This window comes from Pristiophorus japonicus, chromosome 7 (genome assembly GCF_044704955.1).
Source record: "Pristiophorus japonicus isolate sPriJap1 chromosome 7, sPriJap1.hap1, whole genome shotgun sequence".
Classification (NCBI taxonomy): Eukaryota; Metazoa; Chordata; class Chondrichthyes; family Pristiophoridae; genus Pristiophorus; species Pristiophorus japonicus.
In genome coordinates this window covers 194,672,144-194,697,960 of record NC_091983.1, presented here as the reverse complement: position 1 = coordinate 194,697,960, position 25,817 = coordinate 194,672,144, and the positions used below count along the sequence as shown (strand labels likewise).

General features: G+C 46.3%; 1 protein-coding gene across 1 annotated transcript in view; it reads left to right on the top strand.

The window, feature by feature from the left end:
* The first annotated feature begins 1,164 nt into the window (after positions 1–1,164).
* The window catches only part of ppil6 (peptidylprolyl isomerase (cyclophilin)-like 6), a 33,449-nt gene continuing 8,796 nt past the window's right edge, over positions 1,165–25,817 (top strand). Inside the window, exons 1-5 of the mRNA XM_070885671.1 lie at positions 1,165–1,348; positions 2,587–2,682; positions 21,691–21,879; positions 23,514–23,576; positions 24,542–24,689. Of these exons, the coding sequence (XP_070741772.1) occupies positions 1,325–1,348; positions 2,587–2,682; positions 21,691–21,879; positions 23,514–23,576; positions 24,542–24,689 (520 nt within the window). The 5' untranslated portion in view covers positions 1,165–1,324. The remainder of the gene's footprint in view (positions 1,349–2,586; positions 2,683–21,690; positions 21,880–23,513; positions 23,577–24,541; positions 24,690–25,817) is intronic.

Below are 25,817 nucleotides of genomic sequence, written 5' to 3'. Positions count from 1 at the left end.
TTGTGACATGCCCAAAATACCAGCAGAATGAAACACCTGTGCTAAAACTACTATCTTCAGTCCAATGTGTACAGGAAATATCTTGTGTAAAATCTTCACTGAAATTATTGTAGAGCCGGTAATTTGAGAATTCGTAAATGTTATGAAATTTTAAGTAACCTATATTTGCTGTCTGCAAAACATTACTTCCTGTTGTCATGTCTTTGTCATACTATTGTCACTTATGCCCATGCAAGACCATCAGCAGGCCGGGGCCATTAGAGGGAGCAGCGTGCTGCGGTACACCACTGCAGAGAGCAGCGCATGCTGCTGCAGGAAGGCGACGGCTGACTGCAGTGCGGGCAGGTACAGCAGGAGTGGCGAGATCGGGGCGAAGGAGCGACAAGAGTTCGTAGAGGGATGTGATGGGGGCCCAGGAGAGGCGAGAGTTCGGAGCCCAGAATGGCCCAGGGGCAGCACGGGCCAGCCCACACTGCGATATGTGTGCGCACTAGGCCCGTGCAGCAGAGCTGGTCTCCAGTCATCTTGGGTAATCCTTGCCACTAGACCAAGACCTAGCTCTGTCAAGCCTGTGTGGTGGCTGGGGTGCAACGGCCACCACACGTTAAAAAAAATCCACGCACAGGCATCTTCCACCCTTCAAGATGTAGTTCGGGATCCGGAATATTAGGTCCTTCATTGAAACACCTGTGAACTCATCCCTTTTCAGCGTGAAGCAAGTTATCCTCATTTCGAGGGACTATCTATGATGATGCCCATGTTTATTATGGAAACGGCTCAAATAAGTGTTATGCTGTAATTACATTCTGCCACCAATGGTGGCACTGTAGTTCCTCCGTTTCCCAACACGTCAGTCTTTACTGCAGAGAAGCACCGATACTCCAACCAACTGTACTTCTGTCCTTCCCAAATTGCTGTAAATTTTGCTGTTTGACTAATTTGCTAATATAAAATGAAAGTGACCAGTACTAGTGTGCAAGTCTTCACTACAGCGGTGTGTTGTGAAGACTCATACCCAAATATTATAATTGAAAATTGAGAAATAACTGACTTGCTACATATTTACTTTGTATCGGTCTTCACAGTAGAGGAAGAGGATAAAGTACCAGAGTTATGAGTAAAACTAAAAGTAAATTCTAGATTTAATGTAAGTTTAAAAAAAGATGTGAGAACATGAAATTAAAGATAGCTAAATCTCCAAAACTTGATGGTTTCCACCACAGGGTATTAAAAGAAGTAAATGAAGAAATTATAGTTGCTCCAGTTATGATCTTCCTAAACTCTCTTGATTCAAGAGTTGTCCCCTTGGATTGGAAAATTGCCAATGTCACTCCATTATTTAAGAAAGGTAAACTGAAATTATGGGCCTATTACACTAACATCTATTGTGGGTAAGTTACTAGAATCTGTTATTAAGGACAGAATGACTGGGCACTTGGACAAATATGAGTTGATCAGAGAGAACCAGCATGGATTTGTAAAGGGTAAGTCATGTCTAACGAACCTGGTTGAATTTTTTGAGTAGGTAACTAAAGTGGTAGATATGGCAATTATTTATATGGACTTCAAGAAGGCATTCGCTAAGCTTCCAGACAAGGGATTGTTAACAAAAAAGAGTGATATTGATATGGGTAGGGAATTGGTTAGGAGGTAGGAGACAAAGCGTAAGGATAATAGGTATATACTCAAATTTGCAAAATGTGACTAGTGGTGAACCACGGAGGATCTGAGGGGCCTCAGCTTTTCACTATATTTATAAATGACTTAGACAAAGGAATATAGATCCATATATCCAAATTTGCTAAGTTAGGCTGCACAGTAAATAGTGTAAATGGGAGAAGAAAGTTCCAAAGGGACATTGATAGATTAAGTGAGTGGGCAAAACTGGCAGATGGAGTTTAATGTGGGGAAGTGTGAGGTCATCCATTAAGAAAGATAGATCAGAGTATTTCCGAAATGGTGAGAAGCTCGGAACTGTGGAGGAGCAGAGAGATTCAGGGGTTCATGTACAGAAATCACTAAATTAAAAAGACCTTTATCTCAAAAGGTCTGGAATACAAAGGGGTGGAAGTTACATTAGTTATATAAAGCTCTGGTTAGACCCCATCTGGAGTTCAGTTCTGGGCACAGCACCACAGATAGGATATTTGGCCTCGGAGGGGAGCAGTGCAGATTCACCAGAATGATACTGGGGCTAAAAGGGTTAAGTTATGAGAACAGGTTGCATAGACTAGGCTTGCAGTATAGAAGAAGTGTACCTTGAGTATAGAATAATAAGGGGTGATCTAATTTTAGTGTTTAAGAAGATTAAACGATTTTATACGGTAGATAGCGGGAAACTATTTCTTCTGATGGGGCGAGTCCAGAATAAGGGGCATACATGATTAGAGCTAGGCAGTTCAAGGGTGATCTCAGGAAGCACACTTCACACAAAGGGTAGTGGAAATCTGGAACTCGCTCCCCTAAAAATCTGTTGAGGCTGAGGGTCAATTGAAAAATTCAAAACTGAGACATCCCACTCTCCTCATTGTGGGATGAAAGACTGAGGAAAAAATTAAGTTGAAAAAATGATTTTGTTTTATGTAGATACTGAAGCTGGCATTTCCTTCCCAGTTGGCTGACCCAGTAATACGCCCACTTTTGGAATTTGCCTGGGATGCGTACTTAGCTGACAGAAAGAGGGTATGTATGTCTTTTTATTCGTCACAGTGAGCTCATTTAAAAGGGACATACGTCAGACTGCAATGGGTTTGTTTTAAGTTTTTGTTTCAGTAGCAAGAATATCACTTGGTTATCAGTGGCGCTCCTTTAAAACATCTCAATAATGCGGATTTCCCTTGCAGACTACTACAAAATCAGGGTGCCAAAAATACACGGCCCCATCAGTGAATTCCTTCAATGACTTTAGTAGGAGTGTGCTGCAAGGCTTGGGAATTGGGCCAGGATCCAGATACACAGAGTCCTGGCCTCATGTCAAGATTTCCATGGGGCGTGTAAGGGGTGGAGTTTCTTTCAGGGGCAGGGCTTCCAAAGCTGCAAATTCCTGGGATCCGGCATAGCATCAGCGGCAGTATACCTGATAAGACCAGGAATGTCATGCTGCCAAAGAACCAAAGTGACACACGAGGGTGTCCAAGCCAAGATTGTGGCCTGGCCCCCAAAACTCAGTGAGGACTTGTTATCATTTTTAAATATGGGCCCTTTATAAAGAAAGTCACTGGAGCACTTGATGGTTATATCCTAACGGAGAGAGGGGAATAGTCACTGCACCACCACAATTTGTGGCCTCTTTGATGGGCAGACACCTCAGATGCCAGCTTAGTGATGCTGCCACCAACAATTCCCATTCATATTAGGAATTTTACCTCAACCCTGCTAAAGTTTGGTGTGGTCAACATCAGATGTCCTGGTTGGGCACATCTACATTTGGAGGGAGAAATTGTGTGCTTTTGCGCTGCCCGTTAGCATCCCCAGGGGGCGCTAATGTGCGCAAATGGCTTCGTGACTGGGCGCGGGGCTGACACCGACTCCCGCCATATTCAGCAGAGGTTTCACTATGACGTTGTGCCCCAGTCTCCTGCATCCGGAGATCGTGGTGTCATTGCCGGCGCATCGGGCCTGTAGTGCCCCGGTCCTGAAATTGACTTCCGCCCCCTGCAGCAGCGCCAGGCAAAAGCACCGAGAGCTGCAGAAGGCGTGCATCGGGTGGGCAGCCGCTTCAGGGGCGATGGTTAAAGGCAAGGTGTCCGAGGTAAATTAAAAAAAACTTACCTTTAGATAGGTTAAGCGAATGGGCTAAGGTTTGGCAGATGGAATACAATGTCGGAAAGTGTGAGGTCATCCACCTTGGGAAAAAAAAACAGTAAAAGGGAATATTATTTGAATGGGGAGAAATTACAACATGCTGCGGTGCAGAGGGACCTGGGGGTCCTTGTGCATGAATCCCAAAAAGTTAGTTTGCAGGTGCAGCAGGTAATCAGGAAGGCGAATGGAATGTAGGCCTTCATTGCGAGAGGGATGGAGTACAAAAGCAGGGAGGTCCTGCTGCAACTGTACAGGGTATTGGTGAGGCCACACCTGGAGTACTGCATGCAGTTTTGGTCACCTTACTTAAGGAAGGATATACTAGCTTAGGAGGGGGTACAGAGACGATTCACTCGGCTGATTCCGGAGATGAGGGGGTTACCTTATGATGATAGATTGAGTAATCTGGGTCTTTACTCGTTGGAGTTCAGAAGGATGAGGGGTGATCTTATAGAAACATTTAAAATAATGAAAGGGATAGACAAGATAGAGGCAGAGAGGTTGTTTCCACTGGTCGGGGAGACTAGAACTAGGGGGTACAGTCTCAAAATACGGGGGAGCCAATTTAAAACCGAGTTGAGAAGGAATTTCTTCTCCCAGAGGGTTGTGAATCTGTGGAATTCTCTGCCCAGGGAAGCAGTTGAGGCTAGCTCATTGAATGTATTCAAGTCACAGATAGATAGATTTTTAACCAATAAGGGAATTAAGGGTTATGGGGAGCGGGCGGGTAAGTGGAGTTGAGTCCACGGCCAGATCAGCCATGATCTTATTGAATGGCGGAGCAGGCTCGAGGGGCTAGATGGCCTACTCCTGTTCCTAATTCTTATGTTCTTATGTTCTTGCCATTTTTTTATACGGTTCCTGCCCTCGATCATTCAGTCCAGCGCTCTGCTTGAGTGCCGGGCTGATTGCATGGAATCACTGTGCCTTGGGGATCCAGGTAGGTCCCTTTTATATTGCAGGGCCTGCAGCGATGGCCCTTCTCTTTAAGGGAGGGAAGGTGTCTTTCAACGCGGCAGCACTGCACGGCCCAGTGTGCCGCGCCGCTGAAGTCTCCACCCCGTCTGCTGCTAATTGCACTCCAAGAGACATAGAAACATAGAAAATAGGTGCAGGAGTAGGCCATTCGGCCCTTTGAGCCTGCACCACTATTCAATAAGATCATGGCTGATCATTCACCTCAGTATCCCTTTCCCACTTTCTCTCCATATCCCTTGATCCCTTTAGCTGTAAGGGCCATATCTAACTCCCTCTTGAATATATCCAATGAACTTGTCATGTATTCAACTGTCATTGTAACCCATGTTTAAGCTGACCTAAGTTGTATACCTTGAGAACACTGACCACAGGGGGCGAACTTGTGGGAGACACTCCTAACCTCGACTTTCCGGTATAAAAGGGGAAGCTCCACCCACCGTCTGCCTCTTGAGGCCTTGGTAATAAAGGTAACTGGTCACAAAGTGATCTTTTCTCAACTATGGGCCTCGTGTGCATTTATACTGTATAGTAAGGACATATTATTGGCGACGAGAAACTGGGATTTAAACCACGTGAGCATGGCCACTAGCAGCACAGAAGAGAGGTACTGTGTTGGTGATGATTGGGACGGCTTTATTGAGAGACTACAGCAAAGTTTTGTCACTAAGGAATGGTTGGGACAGGATATGGCCGACAAACGCAGAGCTCATCTCCTGACAGTTTGTGGATCCAGAATATACTCCCTGATGATGGACCTTCTAGCGCCAGAGAAGCCGGCGGACAAGACGTTCAAAGAGCTCAGTAAGTTGATCGGGGAACACCTTAAACCGGCGAGCAGCATGCACATGGCGAGACACCGGTTTTACATGCACCGGCGTCGAAAATGCAAAGCGTCCAGACTTCGTGGCAGATCTCCGGCGACTGGTGAGACTATGTAAGTTCCCAGATGCATGCAGAGCGGAGATGCTGCAAGACTTTTTTATTGAGGGCATCGGGCACACTGGGGTTTTCAGGAAACTGATTGAGACCAAAGACTTGACCTTGGAAGCGGCCAGACAATTATCTCAGGGGAGGAAGAGACCGGAATGATTTATGGCAAAAATCTTGGCTCAAATGCAGCAAACGACCAGGAAGTCAACATTGTTAACACGGCACACAGTTCTCTCGGCAGACAAGGGCAATCGGACATGCCCCAGCATGCAGTCGAACCCAAAGAGGGATTTCAACAGAGACAATGGCTAGCTGAACGGCGATTCATGCCATCGCAATGGACAATGGGGCCATCAACACCTGTTAATGGTGCACTTAAGGACAGTTACAGAGACAGTCAGAGACGATCGACTGGTAATGGGCCTTTTGTTTCCAACAACGGGGCCTCCAGTTCATGCTGGAGGTGTGGAGGCAAACACCCAGCCAGAGCTTGCAGGTATCAACAATATACCTGCAGAAACTGCAACGTCAGCGGTCACTTGGCGCGTATGTGCAGGAAGCCTGCAGCCAGGTTGATGTACGAGGAGGACGGGCCCGATGTAAACTCTACGAGGCCAAATGAATACTGGGGGAAATCGCTGGAAGCTGAAGTTCAGCGAATTCATGTGGAGCACATATACAGTTCATATACCAGGACGCCACCGATAATGATGAAAGTGCTCCTCAATGGTATCCCAGTATTAATGGAGCTAGACACGGGGGCCAGCCAGTCCCTGATGAGTATCAAACAGTTCGAAAGGTTGTGGGTGTCCAAGGCCAAGAGGCCAAAATTATTGCCGATTGACGCATTACTACGGACATATACAAAGGAGATCATTCTGGTGCTAGGCAGCGCCATGGTAGTCGTGACCCACAAAGATTCGGAGAACAGGTTGCCACTCTGGATTGTCCCGGGGGACGATCCCGCACTACTGGGGAGGAGTTGGCTTGCTGTCATGAACCGGAAATGTGGCGATGTCAATGCAATTTCTTCTGTGGAGCGAGTATCATGCTCACAGGTCCTGGACAAATTTGACTCATTATTTCAACCCGGCATCGGCACTTTCATGGGGGCCAAGGTAGTGATCCACATAAATCCGGACGTCAGGCCAGTACACCACAAGGCCAGAGCGGTGCCGTACGTGATGCGGGAAAAGATAGAATGCGAATTGGACCGCCTGCTGAGGGAAGGCATCATCTCGCCAGTCGAATTCAGTGACTGGGCGAGCCCGATCGTGCCGGTGCTCAAGGCGGATGGGTCGGTCAGGATATGTGGCGATTACAAGGCTACCATCAATTGGGTGTCACTCCAAGACCAGTATCCGCTACCGAGAGCGGAGGACCTCTTTGCGACGCTATCCGGTGGCAAACTTTTTTCAAAATTGGACCTAACCTCAGCTTACATGACCCAGGAGCTGGCGAGTGAGTCGAAGAAGCTGACCACCATCACGGCACACAAGGGGTTGTTTGAGTACAACAGATGTCCGTTCGGGATTCGTTCGGCCGCCGCAATCGTTCAGCAACATATGGAAAGCCTCCTCAAGTCGATTCCAAGGACGGTGGTTTTTCAAGACAACATCCTCATCACGGGTCACGATACTGAAGAACACCTCCACAATCTGGAGGAGGTGCTACGCAGACTGGACTTGGTAGGGCTGCGACTGAAAAAGACGAAGTGTGTCTTCTTAGCTCCAGAGATAGAATTCCTGGGGAGGAGGGGAGCAGCAGACGGGATCAGACCTACTACGTCCAAAACGGCAGCGATCCAGAGAGCACCCAGACCCCGTAACATGACGGAGCTGCGTTCGTTCCTGGGGCTCCTGAACTATTTTGTCAACTTTCTTCCCAAATTGAGCACGCTGTTAGAGCCGCTACACGTGCTCCTATGCAAAGGTCGCGATTGGGTCTGGGGGGACAGCCAGGAAAGGGCTTTTGATAGAGCACGCAATTTGTTGTGCTCCAACAAACTGTTAACGTTATATGACATGTGTAAGAAACTAGTTTTAACATGTGATGCGTCGTCCTATGGGGTCGGGTGTGTGTTGCAGCATGTTAATGCCAATAGTCAGTTACAGTCAGTAGCTTATGCCTCCAGAAGTCTGTCCCGGGCAGAAAGGGGCTACGGGATGGTAGAAAAAGAAGCGCTAGCATGTGTATATGCGGTAAAAAAAATGCACCAGTACCTGTTTGGCAGGAAATTTGAGCTGGAGACAGATCACAATCTCCTAACGTCCCTTTTGACCGACAACAAGGCCATAAATGCGAATGCATCGGCCCACATACAGAGGTGGGCACTTACGTTAGCCGCCTATGACTACACAATTCGGCACAGTGCATCGGCACTGAAAACTACGCCGATGCAATCAGCAGGCTACCACTAGCCACTACTGAGGGGACAACTGAGCATGATGCTGAGATGGTCATGGCTTTTGAAGCTTTTGAAAGCGAAGGCTCACCTGTGACAGCCCGTCAGATTAAAATCTGGACCAATAAAGACCCGCTACTGTCTTTAGTTAAGAAATGTGTCCTGAATGGGGACTGGGCAGCCACGTACGGAGCATGCCCTGAGGAGTTTAAACCGTTTCATAGGCGCAAGGATGAACTCTCGATTCAGGCCGATTGCCTACTGTGGGGAAACCGAGTAGTCATGCCCCAGATGGGTAGAGAGGTGTTTATCAGATAACTTCACAATAAGCACCCGGGCATTGTCATGATGAAGGCAATTGCCAGGTCACACGTTTGTGGCCAGGGATAGATGCAGACCTGGAACTTTGTGTTCGCAGGTGCAACACGTGTGCTCAGCTGGGCAACGCACCCAGGGAAGCCCCCCCTTAGCCCCTGGTCCTGGCCCGCCAAGCCATGGTCACGCATCCACGTGGACTACGCAGATCCTTTCATGGGAAGAATGTTTTTGGTTGTAGTAGACACCTACTCCAAATGGATTGAGTGTGCCATTTTAAATTCAAGCTCATCCTCTGCCACGGTAGAAAGTCTACGGGCAATGTTCGCCGCCCATGGTCTACTGGATGTCTTGGTCAGCGACAAAGGCCCGTGCTTCACAAGCACTGAATTCCAGGACTTCATGGCAGGCAATGGAATCAACCATGTCAGATCGGCACCGTTCAAGCCGGCCTCAAACAGCCAGGTGGAACGAGCAGTGCAGATAATCAAACAGGGGATGCTCAGAATCCAAGTTGGTTCCCTACAAAGCCGCTCATCATGCCTCCTGTTGGCCAATAGATCCCAACCACACTCGCTCATAGGGGTTCCACCCGCAGAGCTGCTAATGAAAAGGACGGCTCAAAACCAGGTTATCCCTTATACACCCTACTATGAAAGAAATTGTTGAGAGCAGGCGTCAGTCACAATGTGACTACCATGACAGGAATGCGAGGGCGCGATGTATTGATGTCAATGACCCTGTTTTTGTCCTTAATTACGCTGCAGGGCCCAAATGGCTTGCAGGCACTGTGATTGCCAAAGAGGGGAATAGGGTTTTGGTAGTTAAACTTACCAATGGACAAATCTGCCGCAAACACGTGGATCAAACTAAAAGGAGGATCAGCAACCCCATAGAAGAAGCAGAGGAAGAACACGACATAGAGTTTACTCCACCACAGGTGACCAAACACCGGAACCAAGTGGAGGAGAGCCCAGTCACTGTGGGCAGTCCGGACAGGCCTGAGGCACCGCAAACAGCAGACACTCAGGCCAGCACCCAACAACCGGAGCCCCAACTCAGGCGCTCTACAAGGGAGCGTAAACCACCAGAGAGACTTAACCTGTGATTCCAATAAGACTTTTGGGGGGAGGTGATGTCATGTATTCAACTGTCATTGTAACCCATGTATAAGCCGACCTAAGTTGTACACCTTGAGAACACCGACCACGGGGGCCAACTTGTGGGAGACACACCTAACCTGGACTTTCCGGTATAAAAGGGGAAGCTCCACCCACCGTCTGGCTCTTGAGGTCTTGGTAATAAAGGTAACTGGTCATAGAGTGATCTTTTCTCAAGTATGGGCATCGTGTGCATTTATACTGTATAGTAAGGAATATTAGAACTGGCATCAATAACTCTCTGCGGTGGAGAATTCCACAGGTTAACAACTCTCTGAGTGAAGAAGTTTCTCCTCATCTCAGTCCTACATGGCTTACCCCTTATCCTTAGATTATGTCCCCTGGTTCTGGACTTCCCCAACATCGGGAACATTCTTCCTGCATCTAACCTGTCCAGTCCCGTCAGAATTTTATATGTTTCTATGAGATCCCCTCTCATCCTTCTAAACTCCAGTGAATACAAGCCCAGTCGATCCAGTCTCTTCTCATATATCAGTTCTGCCGTCCCGGGAATCAGTCAGGTGAACCTTCGCTGCACTCCCTCAATAGCAACAATGTCCTTCCTCAGATTAGGAGACCAAAACTGTACACAATATTCCAGGTGAGGCCTCAGTAAGGGCCTGTACAACTGCAGTAAGACCTCCCTGCTCCTATACTCAAATCCCCTAGCTATGAAGGCCAACATACCATTTGCCTTCTTCACCGCCTGCTGTACCTGCATGCCAACTTTCAATGACTGATGTACCATGACACCCAGGTCTCATTGCACCTCCCCTTTTCCTAATCTGCTGCCATTCAGATATTATTCTGCCTTCGTGTTTTTGCCACCAAAGTGGATAACCTCACATTTATCCAAATTATTCTTCATCTGCCATGCATTTGCCCACTCACCTAATCTATCCAAGTCACTCTGCAGCCTCATAGCATCCTCCTCGCAGCTCACACTGCCACCCAACTTAGTGTCATCCGCAAATTTGGAGATACTACATTTAATCCCCTTGTCTAAATCATTAATGTACAATGTAAACAGCTGGAGCCCCAGCACAGAACCATACAGTATCCCACTAGTCACTGCCTGCCATTCTGAAAAGTACCCATTTACTCCTACTCTTTGCTTCCTGTCTGCCAACCAGTTCTCAATCCACGTCAGCACATTACCCCCAATCCCATGTGCTTTAACTTTGCACATTAATCTCTTGTGTGGGACCTTGTCGAAAGCCTTCTGAAAGTCCAAATACACCACATCAACTGGTTTTCCCTTGTCCACTCTACTGGAAACATCCTCAAAAAATTCCAGAAGATTTGTCAAGCATGATTTCCCTTTCACAAATCCATGCTAACTTGGACCTATCATGTCATCTCTTTCCAAATGCGCTGCTATGACATCCTTAATAATTGATTCCATCATTTTACCCACTACCGATGTCAGGCTGACCGGTCTTTCATTCCCTGTCTTCTCTCTCCCTCCATTTTTAAAAAGTGGGGTTACTTGGCTACCCTCCACTCCATAGGAACTGATCCAGAGTTAATGGAATATTGGAAAATGACTGTCAATGCATCCGCTATTTCCAAGGCCACCTCCTTAAGTACTCTGGGATGCAGACCATTAGGCCCTGGGAATTTATCGGCCTTCAATCCCACCAATTTCCTCAACACAATTTCCCAACTAATAAGGATTTCCCTCAGTTCCTCCTTCTTACTAGACCCTCTGACCCCTTTTATATCCGGAAGGTTGTTTGTGTCCTCCTTAGTGAATACCGAACCAAAGTACTTGTTCAATTGGTCTGCCATTTCTTTGTTCCCCGTTATGACTTCCCCTGATTCTGACTGCAGGGGATCTACGTTTGTCTTTACTAACCTTTTTCTCTTTATATATCTATAGAAGCTTTTGCAGTCTATTTTAATGTTCCCTGCAAGCTTCCTCTCATGCTCTATTTTCCCTGCCCTAATCAAACCCTTTGTCCTCCTCTGCTGAGTTCTAAATTTCTCCCAGTCCCCGGGTTCACTGCTATTTCTGGCCAATTTGTATGCCACTTCCTTGGCTTTAATACTATCCCTGATTTCCTTTGATAGCCATGGTTGATCCACCTTCCCTTTTTTATTTTTACTTTTATGCCAGACAGGGATGTACCATTGTTGTAGTTCATCCATGCGGTCTCTAAATGTCTGCCATTGCCCATCCACTGTCAACCCCTTAAGTATCATTCACCAATCTATCCTAGCCAATTCACGCCTCATACCTTCAAAGTTACCCTTCTTTAAGTTCTGGACAATAGTCTCTAAATTAACTGTTTTATTCTCCATCCTAAAAGCTTCCCCACTACAGAGGTTAAGTTGATTGGTGTCTAATTGCTGGGTTTATTCTTATACCCTTTGTTGAACAACTGTGTTACATTTGCAACCCTCTAGTCCTCCACCACCACCACCACCATCGCCCCCGCCAGCCCCCCGCCCCCCTCCACCCCCCATATCTAGGGAGGATTGGAATATTATGGCCAGTACCTCTGCAATTTCCATTTTTATTCCCCTCAGCTTCCTAGGATGCATCCCATCAGATCCTGGTGACTTAGTTAGAAACATAGAAACATAGAAAATAGGTGCAGGAGTAGGCCATTCGGCCCTTCGAGCCTGCACCGCCATTCATGGTTGAACATGCAACTTCAGTACCCCATTCCTGCTTTCTCTCTCTTTAAGTACAGCCAGCCTTTCTTACACCTCTTTATCAATTTTTATCCCATTCAGTATCTCAACTACCTCATCTTTCACTATGACTTTGGCAGTATCTTCTTCCTTGGTAAAGACAGATGTAAAGTACTCATTTAGTACTTCAGCCATGCCGTCTGCCTCCATGTGTTGGTCTCCATTTTGGTCCCTAATGGGCCCACCCCTCCTCTTACTACCCGTTTATTATTTATATGCCTATAGAAGACTTTTGGATTCCCTTTTATGTTAATTGCCATTCTATTCTCATACTCTCTCTTTGCCCCTCTTATTTCCTTTTTCACTTCCCCTCTGAACTCTGTATATTCAGCCTGGTTCTTACTTGTAGTCTCAACCTGACATCTGTCATATGCCCACTTTTTCTGCTTCATCTGACTCTCTCTTTCGTCAACCAGGGAGCTCTGACTTTGGTTGCCCTAACTTTCCCCCTTGTGGAAATGTACTTCAACTGTACCCGAACTGTCTCCTCTTTAAAGGTAGTCCATTGTTTGATTACAGTTTTGCCTGCCAATCTTTGATTCCAATTTAGCAGGCCAGATCCATTCACAACCCATTGAAATTGGTTTTCCTCCAATTAAGTATTTTTACTCCAGATTGCTCCCTGTCCTTTTCCATAACTAATCTAAACCTTATGATATTATGATCACTGTTCCCTAACTGTTCCCCTACTGCCACTTGTGCCACTTGACCTACCTCATTCCCCAGAACATAGAAACATAGAAAATAGGTGCAGGAGTAGGCCATTCGGCCCTTCGAGCCTGCACCGTCATTCAATATGATCATAGCTGATCATGCAACTTCAGTACCCCACTCCCGCCTTCTCTCCAAACCCCCTGATCCCCTTAGCCATAAGGGCCACATCTAACTCCCTTTTGAATATATCCAACGAACTGGACTCTACAACTTTCTGTGGTAGAGAATTCCACAGGTTCATCACTCTCGAGGTGAAAAAGTTTCCCCTCATCTTGGTCCTATGTGGCTTACACCTTCTCCTTAGACTGTGACCCCTGGTTCTGGACTTCCCCAACATCGGGAACTTTCTTCCTGCATCTAACCGGTCCAGTCCTGTCAATTGTATATGTTTCTATGAGATTCCCTTTCATTCTTCTAAATTCCAGTGAGTATAAGCCTAGCCAATTCAGTCTTTCTTCATATGTCAGTCCTGCCATGCCAGGAATTAGTCTGGTGAACCTTCGCTGCACTCCCTCAATAGCAAACACGTCCTTCCTCAGATTAGGAGACCAAAACTGCACACAATACTCAAGGTGTGGTCTCACCAAGGCCCTGTACAACTTCAGTAAGACCTCCCTGCTCCTATATCCAAATCCTCTCGCTATGAAGACCAGCATGCCACATGCTTTCTTTACTGCCTGCTGTACCTGCATGTCGACCTTCAGTGACTGATGTACCATGACACCCAGGTCTCTTTGCACCTCTCCTTTTACTAATCTGTCACCATTCAGATAATAATTTGCCTTCCTGTTTTTGCCACCAAAGTGGATAACCTCACATTTATCCACATTATAGTGCATCTGCCATGCATTTGCCCATTCACCTAACCTGTCCAAGTCACCCTGCAGCCTCTTAGCATCCTCCTCACAGCTCACACTGCCACCTAGCTTAGTGTCATCTGCAAACTTGGAGCTATTACATTCAATTCCTTTGTCTAAATCATTAATGTTTATTGTAAATAGCTGGGGTCCCAGCACTGAACCTTGTGCACCCCACTAGTCACTGCCTGCCATTCTGAAAAGGACCCATTTATTCCCTTTGCTTCCTGTCTGCTAACCAGTTCTCTATCCACATCAATATATTACCCCCAATACCATGTGCTTTAATTTTAATCTCTTGTGTGGGACCTTGTCCAAAGCCTTTTGAAAGTCCAAATACACCACATCCACTGGTTCTCCCTTATCCACTCTACTAGTTACATCCTCAAAAGATTCTAGAAGATTTGTCAAGCTTGATTTCCCTTTCATAAATCCATGCTGACTTGGACTGATCCTGTCACTGCTTTCCAAATGCGCTGCTATTTCATCCTTAATAATTGATTCCAGCATTTTCCCCACCACCGATGTCAGACTAACCGGTCTATAATTCCCAGTTTTCTCTCTCCTTCCTTTTTTAAAAGTGGTGTTACATTAGCTACTCTCTAATCCATAGGTAATGATCCAGAGTCCATTGAATTTTGGAAAATGACCACCAATGCATCCACTATTTCCAGCAATGCCTCCCCCCTCATTGAGTTGGAAACATTCTGATCAAGAAAGTTCTCTTGAACACACTTCAGAAATTCTTGCCACTTTCTGCCTTTTGCAGTCTATATTGGGATAGTTGAAGTCCCCCATTATCACTACTCTATAGTTCTTGCACCTCTCTGTAATTTCCCTGCAAATTTGCTCCTCTATATCCTTTCCACTGGTTGGTAGCCTATAGAATACAGCTAGTAGTAAAAATGGAATCTCTATTGTTTCTTAACTCTAACCAAATAGATTCTGCCCTTGACCCTCCAGGACATTCTCTCTCTCCAGCACTGTAATATTCTCCTTAATCAATATTGCCACCACACCTCCTTTCTTTCCTTCCCTATCTTTCATGAACACCTTGGCCCCGAACTTGGTGGAAGCTGAGATCCTGACGGCACTTTGGATGGAAGTTTCATGAAAAAATCCTGCGAAGACCGCCCGGCGGCAAAAATGCAACTTATGCCCTGAATCTGGGCAGCAGCGGGCGCTAGCTCCTATTCTTGGCGGCAAATGCAATCCTCGGCAAACTACCACTCAGTATTGAGTCAGGCCCAGGGAGGGAAGAATTGATTCAATAAAACATTTTCACAAAATTAAAAAAAACCACTAGAAATCCTTCAGAGGACTCCATCCACCTGAATCGCTGAAATAAAAATAACGAAAAGAAGTATACTAACCTTTTTTTGCAGGTCTTCATACTTACTGGTGAGGTTAGACCTGCCTCCACCCGGCGGTCTTTTCCCCTGCTGGAGCGGAGGACCGCCTGGACCAAACTGGCAGCTCGGCGGGCGGGAGGACACTTACGCACGTTGCACGGCAGCAGACATCAGCAGGCTGTCCCCAGCGGTCTTCCCTCCCCGCCGGCGGGAGGCATCTATCAAACACGCTCGGTGGGGAGACCGCCCAGAAACCTCGGCGGCAGGGGATGGTAAGTCCACCAATTTCAGCCCCCTTATATTCAGGAATATTTAATACCCAACCCAATACCCAATTAAAAAGCAGGACCTCAAAGGTAGTAATCTAAGGATTGCTACAAGTGCCACGTGCGAGTCAGAGTAGGAATCGCAGGATAGCTAAGATGAATACATGGCTTGAAGAGTGGTGCTGGAGGGAGGGATTCAAATTCCTGGGACATTGGAACTGGTTCTAGGGAGGTGAGACCAGTACAAACCAGTCGGTCTGCACTTGGGCAGGACCAGAACCAATGTCCTGGGGGAGTGTTTGCTAGTGCTGTTGGGGAGGGGTTAAACTAATATGGCAGGGAGATGGGAACCTATGCAGAAAGACAGAGGGAAGTAAAATGGGAGCAGAAGCAAAAGATAGAACGAAGAAAAGTAAAAGTGGAGGGCAGAGAAACCCAAGGCAAAAATCAAAAAGGGTAGATTACAGCAAAATTCCGAAGGGACAAAGTGTGTTAAAAAGACAAGCTTGAAGGCTCCGTGCCTCAATGCGAGGAGTATTCGTAATAAGGTGGACGAATTAACTGCGCAGGCAGCTATTACCGAATATGATATAATTGGGATTATGGAGACATGGCTCCAGGGTGACCAAGGCTGGGAACTCAACATCCAGGGGTATTCAACATTCAGGAAGGATAGACAGAAATGAAAAGGAGGTGGGGTGGCGTTGCTAGTTAAAGAGGAAATTAATGCAATAGTAAGGAAAGACATTAGCTTGGATGATGTGGAATCTGTATGGGTAGACCTGCGCAATACCAAAGGGCAGAAAATGCTAGTGGAGCTGTGTACAGACCACCAAATAGTAGTAGTGAGATTGGGGACAGCATCAAACAAGAAATTAGGGATGCGTGCAATAAAGCTACAGCAGTTATCATGGGCGACTTTAATCTGCATATAGATTGGGCTAACCAAACTGGTAGCAATACGGTGGAGGAGGATTTCCTGGAGTGTATTAGGGATGGTTTTCTAGACCAATATTTTGAGGAACCAACCAGAGGGCTGGCCATCCTCGACTGGGTGTTGTGTAATGAGAGAGGACTAATTAGCAATCTTATTGTGCGAGGTCCCTTGGGGAAGAGTGACCATAATATGGTAGAATTCTTTATTAAGATGGCGAGTGACACAGTTAATTCAGAGACTAGGGTCCTGAACTTCAGGAAAGGTAACTTCAATGGTATGAGATGTGAATTGGCTAGAATAGACTGGCGAATGATACTTAAAGGGTTGATGGTGGATAGGCAATGGCAAACATTTAAAGATCACATGGATGAACTTCAACAATTGTACATCCCTGTCTGGAGTAAAAAATAAAACGGGGAAGGTGGCTCAACTGTGGCTAAGGATTGTGTTAAATCCAAGGAAGAGGCATATAAATTGGCCAGAAGAAGCAGCAAACCTGAGGACTAAGAGAAATTTAGAATTCAGCAGGGGAGGTTCAATTAAGAGGGGAAAAATAGAGTATGAGAGAAAGCTTGCTGGGAACATAAAAACTGACTGCAAAAGCTTCTATAGATATGTGAAGAGAAAAAGATTAGTGAAGACAAACGTAGGTTCCTTGCAGTCAGAATCAGACGCATTTATAATGGGGAACAAAGAAATAGCAGACCAATTGAACAAATACTTTGGTTCTGTCTTCACGAAGAAAGACACAAATAACCTTCGGGAAATACTAGGGGACCGAGGGTCTAGCGAGAAGGTGAAACAGAAGGAAATCCTTATTAGTCAGGAAATTGTGTTAGAGAAATTGATGGGATTGAAGGCCGATAAATCCCCAGGGCCTGATAGTCTGCATCCCAGAGTACTTAAGGAAGTGGCCCTCGAAATAGTGGATGCATTGGTGATTATTTTCCAACAGTCTATCAACTCTGGATCAGTTCCAATGGACTGGAGGGTAGCTAATGGAGCACCACATTTTCAAAAAGGAGGGAGCGAGAAAACGGGGAATTATAGACCGGTTAACCTGACATCAGTAGTGGGGAAAATGTTGGAATCAATTATTAAAGATGAAATAGCAGCGCATTTGGAAAGCAGTGACAGGATCGGTCAAAGTCAGCATGGATTTATGAAAGGGAAATCATGCTTGACAAATCTTCTAGAATTTTTTGAGGATGTAACTAGTAGAGTGGACAAGGGAGAACCAGTGGATGTGGTGTATTTGGACTTTCAAAAGGCTTTTGACAAGGTCCCACACACGAGATTAGTGTGCAAAATTAAAGCTCATGGTATTGGGGGTAATGTGTTGACGTGGATAGAGAACTGGTTGGCAGACAGGAAGCAGAGAGTCAGGATAAACGGGTCCTTTTCAGAATGGCAGGCAGTGACTAGTGAGGTGCCACAGGGCTCAGTGCTGGGACCCCAGCTACTTGCAATATACATCAATGATTTAGATCAAGGAATTGTGTGTAGTATCTCCAAGTTTGCAGATGACACTAAGCTGGGTGACGGTGTGAGCTGTGATTAGGATGTTAAGAGGCTGCAGGGTGACTTGGATAAGTTAGGTGAGTGGGCAAATGCATGGCAGATGCAGTATAATGTGGATAAATGTGAGGTTATCCACTTTGGTGGTAAAAACATGAAGGCAGAATATTATCTGAATGGCGGCAGATTAGGAAAAGGGGAGGTGCAAAGAGACCTGGGTGTCATGGTACATCAGTCATTGAAATTTGGCATGCATGTACAGCAGGCGGTGAAGAAGGCAAATGGCATGTTCGCCTTCATAGCTGGGGGATTTTAGTATAGGAGCAGGGAGGTCTTACTGCAGTTGTACAGGGCCTTAGTGAGGCCATACCTGGAATATTGTGTACAGTTTTGGTCTCCTAATCTGAGGAAGGATGTTCTTGCTAATGAGGGAGTGCAGCGAAGGTTCACCAGACTGATTCCCAGGATGGCAGGACTGACATATGAGGAGAGACTGGATCGACTGGGCCTGTAATCACTGGAGTTTAGAAGAATGAGAGGGGATCTCAAGAAACATATAAAATTCTGACAGAACTGGACAGGTTAGATGCCGGAAGAATGTTCCTGATGTTGGGGAAGTCCAGAACCAGGGGTCACAGTCTAAGGATAAGGGGTAAGCCATTTAGGACCGAGCTAAGGAGAAACTTCTTCACTCAGAGAGTTGTTAACCTGTGGAATTCCCTGCCGCAGAGAGCTGTTGATGCCAGTTTGTTAGATATATTCAAGAGGGAGTTAGATATGGCCCTTACGGCTAAAGGGATCAAGCGGTATGGAGAGAAAGCAGGAAAGGGGTACTGAGTTGAATGATCAGCCATGATCTTATTGAATGGTGGTGCAGGCTCGAAAGGCCGAATGACCTACTCCTGCACCTATGTTTCTATCCTGTCATTTTTTGAACCAGGTCTCCATTATCGCCACAACATCATATTCCCATGTGGATATTTGCGACTGCAGCTCACCAACATTATTTGCCACGCTTTCTGTGTTTACACACATGCACTGTAAACCTATCTAAGACTTTCTTCTAATCTCTCTTAGTCTGACCTCACCAAATAACATACTATTTCTCACTCTAGTGCTATCTGTCTCTCCCAATCCTTAGTACACCTTGTTTCTCATTTCTAATGCTACATCATCATCATCATCATAGGCAGCCCCTCAGAATCGAGGAAGACTTGCTTTCACTCTTAAAATGAGTCCTTTGAGGCTTTGAGGGTGTCCTTGTAATGTTTCCTCTGTCCACCCTTGGCTCGTTTCCCATGTAGGAGTTCCGAGTAGAGCACTTGCTTTGGGAATCTCGTGTCTGACATGCTGACATTGTGGCCTGCCCAGTGGAGCTGATCGAGTGTGGTCAGTGCTTCAATGCTGGGGATGTTGGCCTGGTCGAGGACGCTAATGTTGGTGCATCTGTCCTCCAAGGGGATTTGTAGGATCTTAGGGAGGCATCATTGATGGTATTTCTCCAGTGACTTGAGGTGCCTACTGTACATCGTCCATGCCTCTGAGTCATACAGGAGGGCGGGTATTACTACAGGCCTGTAGACCATGAGCTTGGTGGTAGATTTGAGGGCCTGGTCTTTGAACACTCTTTTCCTCAGGCGGCCGAAGGCTGCGCTGGCGCACTGGAGGCAGTGTTGAATCTCCTCATCGATGTCTGCTTTTGTTGATAAGAGACTCCCGAGGTATGGGAAATGGTCCATGTTGTCCAGGGCCGCGCCGTGGATCTTTATGAGTCGGGGGTAGTGCTGTGCAGCGAGGACAGGCTGGTGGAGGACCTTTGTCAAAGCTGCATCCTAGTGCCAATCAGTTTAAACCTTTTAACCCTCCCCAATAGCACTAGCAAACCACACCCTCCCCCCCCCACCTCTCCTGTGAGGACATTGGTCCCAGCTTTGTTGAGGTGCAATCCGTCCGGCCTGTTGAGGTCCCAACTCCCCCACCTCTCCCAATGTCCCAAGAATCTAAAGCCCTCCCTCCTGCACCATCTCTCCAGCCACGCATTTATCTGCTCTATCCTCCTACTTCTATACTCACTAGCTCGTGGCACCAGGAGCAATCCGGAGACTACTATCTTTGAGGTCCTGCTTTTTAATCTCTTTCCTAAAGTCTGCTTGCAGGACCTCATTCCTCTTTCTACCTATGTCGTTGGTACCGATATGGGCCACGACCTCTGGCTGTTCACCCTCCCCCCTTAGAATGTTCTGCAGCAGCTCAGCGATATCCTTGACCCTGTCTGTTCCCCTAACTATCACTATTACTTTCCCAATTTTCCTCCTCCCACCCTGTACAGCTGAGCCACCCTTGGTGCCGTGGACTTTACTCTGGTTGTATATCTCAGAAGAACCATCGCCCTCACCAGTGGTTAGAGAGTGAGATGCACTCGGGGGACTCCTGCACTACCTGCCTGGTCCTCTTTGACTGTCTGACGGTCACCCATTCCCTCTCTGCCTAGACACTCTTACGCTGCGGGGTGACCGCCTCCTGAAATGTGCTATCCACAAAGTTCTCAACCTCATGGGTGCACCGCAGTGACTCCAGCTGCAGCTCCGAATCCTGGATCTAACACTTCCTGCACATGTGGTTGGACAGGACATGGGAAATGTCCTGAAGTTCCCACATGGCACAACATGTACATTCCACTGGACTGAGTTGCGCTGCCATGCCTCTACTTAATAGACTATGAACTAACTTCGCAGAAATAAACATAACCGATCACCAACTACTCATCAATTAACTTCTTCTCTTGTGCTGACATCACTTTACGTTTTTTACTTCACTCCCTTACGCTCGCGCTCCCTCTGAGCTCTGGACCCTCTGGGCTACCGTTACCTGCGGCCGGTCCTCTCGCTCTTCCACAAGTCCGCTCTCCAGCCTGTTAACTTAGAGTCCTTGGGTTCTGTGGCTCCACTCCTCATTTTCAGTTCGACATCTCAACCGCCTTCTTCCTCTCCACTGAATTCCTGCTCTCATCAAATTCCTCCACTCTGCTTGCGATCCACTCCAATTGCATTCTCCCAGCTCTGTCTCCAAGCTCTGTGCTCAAGTTGCAAGCAATGGGTAAATTGAATTGAGGTACAGATCAGCCACAATCTAATTGAATGGTGGAACAAGCTCAAGGGGCTGAATGGCTGATTTCTATTCCTATGTTCCTAACTTGTTGCTTTGATTTTAGAAACTCCTTTTCTCTTTTTAAAGAAAAAATCGTTGTGTAAGTAGAGTCAGCGTTAACGAACAATCAACATGATAATTTAATTGCTTCAGGCTGACCCTTGCTAACCCTGTTAAGTGGTTTCACAATATATTTTGAATATACAAGTCCTGAGTTGGGTGAGAATGTGATATTCATGAACCAGTGTCAATTCTGGTTTATCCTTTGCTCCAAAGGCTCTTGGAATCCGCCCATCTCTTGAGCCAAGGTAAGGGGCCATTCCTTGTTGCTACCCAGGTGAGTGACTCTCTGAATGGCAACAGGTACAATTGGTCAAATGGCCTTCTGCTGTATTCCATGCTCCGCACAGCAAATAACTTGCATACTTTGGATGACTTGATGCTCAAATGACAAGAGATTGTGCCCAGTGCAGTCTCTGTCATTGCATCATTGTGTATCTGTAAACAAATTCAAAGTTGTCCAAAAAATGTTGATGAGATGGTGCTCCATTAACAAAGAGTGTTATACATTTGTAGAAGTTAAATACATCAGCTATTCTTTTTCACAGGAGCTGAAAGGAGCAATCTGGGGCTTCTCCTCCAAAGTCATGTGCTTTCTCAACGGCCAGCTTCTTGGTGATGACAAAGACTTCCTGAAATGGGCGGTCAATGAGTTTGGCTACACAGATTTCAGACCTAACGCGCTGTATGATGTAATAGCTGCAGATTTTTATTCCAATTACCTGAAGGGCACCCAGGTGAGTCTCAGTATTTCCTTCCAATGTAAAGCTAAACTTCCCAGTAATTCATACACATGACATCATTGCCCTCATCCATAGATTAAATAAGCTGGGTTCAGAATTAATACAGAGAAGACAAAAGGTTTGAAATATGTAACACATTCATGGATAATGCCTGGAAATATTGTCTTCGAAATTTTAATACTAAACCACATGATGGAATAGTTCAGCAGAATGGTGTTATCTGAGATTTGAGTCTTTGCTGGGCGTAACGCTATAGTTTTTAAGCTGCTATTTCCCATTTGGTGAAACTGATGGATTTACTTTGCAGAACATAATAAAGTGATGACTTTTGTCAACCTATCACACCCGGGTCACTCTGGCCTTAAACACAAAGGCTCAACAATGTAGAGAACTGTTAATGAAATACAATTGCCAACTGAAGCATTTGCATAATTATATGAGGCTCTCTGCCCTCCCCCCCCCCCTCCCACCCTCTGCCCCCAAACCCTACTAAGGGGTTCTGCCCTTGTTGGAGCAGCGAAGTGCCAGTGGCCATACTCTGGTGCTACATTCCCTGACTCCAGCAAAAAATCTAAGCTCCGATCCTCCCCCGCCCCCCCCCCCCCCCCGCCCTCATCCCCCACCCAACCCCCACCGCCCCTCTAGGTCCTGGAATGAAACTAGTGGATATGTACATAAGAACATTAGAAATAGGAACAGAAGGCCATACGACCCCTCGAGCCTGCTCCGCCATTCAGTAAGATCATGGCTGATCAGATCATGGACTCAGCTCCACTTCCCCTCCCATAACCCCTTATCCCCTTATCGTTTAAAAAACTATCTATTTCTGTCTTAAATTTATTCAATGTCCCATCTCCCACAGCTCTCTGAGGCAGCGAATTCCCAACCCTCAGAGGGATTTACAACCCACAGAGAAAAGAAATTTCTCCTCATCTCTGTTTTAAATGGGCGGCCTCTTATTCTAAGATCATGCCCCCTAGTTCTAGTCTCCCCCATCAGTGGAAACATCCTCTCTGCATCCACCTTGTCAAGCCCTCTCATAATCTTATACATTTCGATAAGATCATCTCTCATTCTTCTGAATTCCAATGAGTAGAGACCCAACCTACTCAATCTTTCCTCATAAGTCAACCCCTTCATCCCCGGAATCAACCTAGTGAACCTTCATTTTTCATTTTTCTATTTCAAATCCCGTGTGTTTCCTTGTCAAAAAACCTTTTGACTGCATCAGTAGGATCTTCCTTTCCCCCAGAGCTGTGTAATCTCTCTCAGAATAAACTTCCCCCAGTTCTATCCATAATGTATTATACTGATTCTTAACTGCAAGAATTACAGTTAGTCTCTGTTTATATTGCTTCAAGGAATAGCTTTGCTCTAAGTGAATAGTCCAGTCTCCAGCACACCTTGTACACTAAACTGCAAACTTCTTGATCTAGCTGCATCCAATTTGAGCCATCTTTTAGATCAACCCTCCATATGTTTCAACCTACTCCAACATATCAGCCCTCTTGGCTCTTTGCATTCTTTGGAAGAAAAGCCATCACTTTTGCCCAGATTTTTTGTCTCCTTCAATAGGCAGTGCAATTCACTTAGTTTGATGTTTGATAGGCTCTCTTTGTTTTCTGCAGCACACGTTTGTTTACATGGACATTTCCATTGATCAGAAACCTATTGGGAGGTTATTATTTGAGGTAAGGAATGCAGTGAAAGGTTGCTTTCTGCCCTCCTCCCTTTCCCCCCCTCCCCATTCAGTTTCTCTCTCATTACCCCGTCTCTTGTGATGGTGCTGATTCAAACTGGTCTACAGTCTTACAGGGAATGATGGCATCCAACACCTCAACCAAATGTCCTGTCTTCATATATGAGCCTGGACAGAGTGCTGGGAGGCTGCTCAACCTGGACCACTGCTGCTCACCTAAAATTCAGGTGTATAGACACATATTTTCAACAAGGGTCACTGGATAACAATCAGTAGCAGGACTCTTGGCAGCTTGTAATCCCTTTCCCGAACGCAGCAATGCTAGATGCAAATGTATTGCCCTCACTATTGTTCTAACTAAGGTCATCCAACACAGCACTGATCTTCCCAGTCTCTATGGTTCATATCATGGATCACCAGTGAATCTTTGGTGTTGGTTGTGGCTCAGTGGGTAGCACTCTAGCCTCTGAGTCAAAAGGTCATGGGTTCAAGTCCCACTCCAGAGACTTGAGCACAAAATCTAGGCTGGCACTTCAGTACAGTACAGAGGGAGCACTGCACTGTCAAGGTGGCATCTTTCAGATGAGACACTAAAACAAGGCCCTGTCCTCTCAAGTAGACATAAAAGATCCCATGGCCCTATTTTGAAGAAGAGCAGGGGAGTTCTCCTTGGTGTTCTGGCCAATATCACTTAAACCAGATTATCTGGTCAGTATCACATGGCTGTTTGTGGGACCTTGCTGTACACAAATTAGCTGCTGCGTTTCCTATGTTACAACAGTGACTGCATTTCAAAAGGACTTCATTGGCTGTAAAGCTCTTCGGAACGTCCTGAGGTCATGAAAAGCGCTGTTTAAGTGGAATTCTTTCTTTCTTGGAGCGATTAAAGCTTATTTATGATCAGAGTTATTAAGTCAGCTAATAAAATATTGATACTAATCAACTATACATCGAAAGCTCTTTACAGATGTTTGTCCAAAGACTTGCAAGAATTTTGAGGCACTGTGCACAGCAGGGGCAGGCTTCTCCACCACTGGCTTACAACTGTGTTATAAAGGATCTATATTTCACAGACTAGTGAGGAATGGCTGGATTCAAGGAGGAGGTGAGATTGAAAGCTACTTTAAAAACATGATTGTAGTATCCACCACCGATCAGAATTCTACACATTCTAAAGCCGCCATGACTCTAAGCAGGGTTACCCAGGTTTAAAACCACATTTCACAATAAATTATTATGGTTTATACCACACAAGATGATCAGGAAATTCCTCTGAGCTGCTCCCACTCTGTCGGTGTTCCTTCAGCTGGAGTGCGTCGGAAAACCCATTTGCCCACAATAACAGGGCTCCCGCTGAAGTAACGGCAGAGTCCTTCCTCACTCCGAGGAAATTTCCCGGCCAGTGGGCTGGATTTTTGGCTCATTGCTGCCTCTGTTTTCGCCCCGGAGGGGTGGCAATTGTAGTAAGCTCTTCCGGACATGTGGCCAGCTTCCGGCGCCTGGAAGGGACTTTCGGGGCCGGTTTCGGCAGGGTGCGGAGCATTACCGGCCGGAAGAGGCGAGCCAGTGTGCAACGCCCCTGGTTGCGACATCAGCTCAATTTTTGCCTCCTGCCTGACCCTTAGCGCTCCATAGAGCGACGTGCTGGGACCGCCTGTGAAAGCGGGCGGTCCGACCTGCTGTGAGGTAAGTAATGTCGACCTCGGGTAATTGTGATTGTTTTTTATTTTGGCGTTTTTGTGATTTATGTTGTGGTGGCATGATTTATTTATTCGGAATGTTTTTGATGGGTTTTTTTCAGGGTTTCCCCCCCCCCGCGCCAGGCCTCTCTTAGAGCGCTCCGAAGCCAGCTGTTTAGCTCGGGATTCTCGCTTGCTCAGCCAGCCTAACGCCCCAAGAGAGGTGTGTAATGCCTCCCTTAGCGCTCTGCCCCACACTCAGGGCCCAGCTGCCGAATTTTGCTGACTGAGGCACAAACAGTTCCCGGGCTCAAACATTACCGCCTTGCTGCATTACTGGCTCGCAATGAGCAAAGTCGAAAAGGGAGTTATCGAGATTTTTACCACACATCACTACTTGTGTTAATAACAGCAGCCTGATGGAACCTCTTCTCATCACCTGTACAGCGAATTCAGCTGGAAGCAACAGAGTTTGGGGATGGCCAGTCAGACAGTCAGTTTAGCAGGAGTTGGGGGACTACAAAGAAGAAATGAGTAGAGAAAGGCTAGGATAA